This window comes from Stegastes partitus, unplaced genomic scaffold (genome assembly GCF_000690725.1).
Source record: "Stegastes partitus isolate 25-593 unplaced genomic scaffold, Stegastes_partitus-1.0.2 Scaffold1936, whole genome shotgun sequence".
Taxonomy (NCBI): domain Eukaryota; kingdom Metazoa; phylum Chordata; class Actinopteri; family Pomacentridae; genus Stegastes; species Stegastes partitus.
Window position 1 is genome coordinate 66,722 of NW_007579667.1, and position 1,503 is coordinate 68,224.

The 1,503-nt window shown below is 49.9% G+C and overlaps 1 protein-coding gene across 1 annotated transcript in view; it reads right to left on the reverse strand.

Moving 5' to 3' along the window:
- LOC103373252 (ATP-binding cassette sub-family G member 1-like) overlaps positions 1-1,503 on the reverse strand; it is a 14,654-nt gene that overhangs the window by 6,405 nt on the left and 6,746 nt on the right. The window contains exons 3-6 of the mRNA XM_008303101.1: positions 760-877; positions 554-686; positions 430-480; positions 337-398 (exon numbers count right to left, since the gene is read on the reverse strand). Of these exons, the coding sequence (XP_008301323.1) occupies positions 337-398; positions 430-480; positions 554-686; positions 760-877 (364 nt within the window). The remainder of the gene's footprint in view (positions 1-336; positions 399-429; positions 481-553; positions 687-759; positions 878-1,503) is intronic.

Genomic DNA, 1,503 nt, shown 5'->3' on the forward strand with positions numbered 1-1,503 from the left:
GAGGGAGGTTCTGGTTCTACAGGATCAGAACCAGGAGGAGGGAGGTTCTGGTTCTACAGGATCAGTTTTTTGGTTTTATTTGGCTGAATTTTTTCACAAGTCACGAAAAATAAAGTGATCGTGATGAAATGGAACCTGGTTCCGAAGGTTCTCTTCTGTTCATGTGTGGTTCTTCTTGTCCTGTCCAGCGGTTCTGCTGTCAGCCGGTCCTGTGCTTTGCTGTTTTTACTGCACACACTTGTTTTGTGTGAATTCTTAAATGCAACATGTAGAATGAAGTGATTTGGACCAGATGTGTGAAGCTGGATTTGTGTGACGTTCTTGACAGAACGTTGCCGATGAGGTGGCAGATAGACGGTGTGACTGTGAACTGGTCTTTCTGCTGCGTTCTCTGGTTTCTCATGGTTGATGTCGGAGGTCAGAACTCACCATCTCTCTGCGAGCCTCCTCCTTCTCCTGCAGCTTCAGGTTGGCCGAAACCTGCAACAAGATTTCCGTTTAGCGCGCTGACACCCGAGTGTGAAGGTCAGAGAGCTGCGTTCAGCGTTCCTACCATCATGGCCTCCTGCACGGTGAGATGCGGCAGCAGCATGTCGTCCTGCATGATGTAGCAGGAAACCTTCCTGAAGGATCGCAGGTCTCGGGGCTGCCCGTTGATCAGGATCTCGCCCTTCATCCCCGTCTCCCTGCTCACACAGACACCGGCCCTCAGCACCAACAGCCACTCACACAGCCTGCACCTGAACGCATCAGACCCACCTGTACCCGGCCAGGATGTTCATGAGCGTGGACTTCCCGGCTCCGGATGGCCCCATGATGGCCACCAGGTCCCCGCTGGTGAATTTCCCAGAGATCCCTTTGAGGAGGGTTTTGTAACCTGAGACAGAACAGAGACAATGAGCCAGAAGGTTCCCAGCCGAGTCCAGAGCAGCTCTTTGTTCTGAGTCCAGCTCAGGTTCCATCAGAGAGGAGAAGATAATCTGCTGAGCGTCACACAATCACGGCCGCAACAAGTTCATCTGGGAAATCATCAGAGCTGCAGCTTCACGCATGTGGTGATGGTAAAGACAAACAGGAAAACCTGCTCCTGCTCCTGTGTGACCTGCCAACATCACAAGAGTTCAGAAAGAGTCTTGTTCTGCACACGAGTCAGCAGCTGAACACTGAAACAGAACGCCGAAACGACAACAACAGCGACGAGGAAACTAAAGTAACACAACTGAAATCAGCAGCTACCGACCAACAAGAGAGACAGGAAACACTGAAAACTAAAACAAACCCGTGACTACAAAACTAAACTACAATCTGTTAGCAGTGCTTCAACACAAGATGCTGCATTACATTAGTTATGGTGTTACCACGGCAACCAGGAGAACGATGTTTATCTAGTGATGGAAGCTGAACACTGTTTAATGAGATTATCAGGTTTAATCTGAAGGAACCACATCCAGCCCAGCTGACCGGCAGTAACCTGCAGTCGCACAATCTGTAACACACAACATA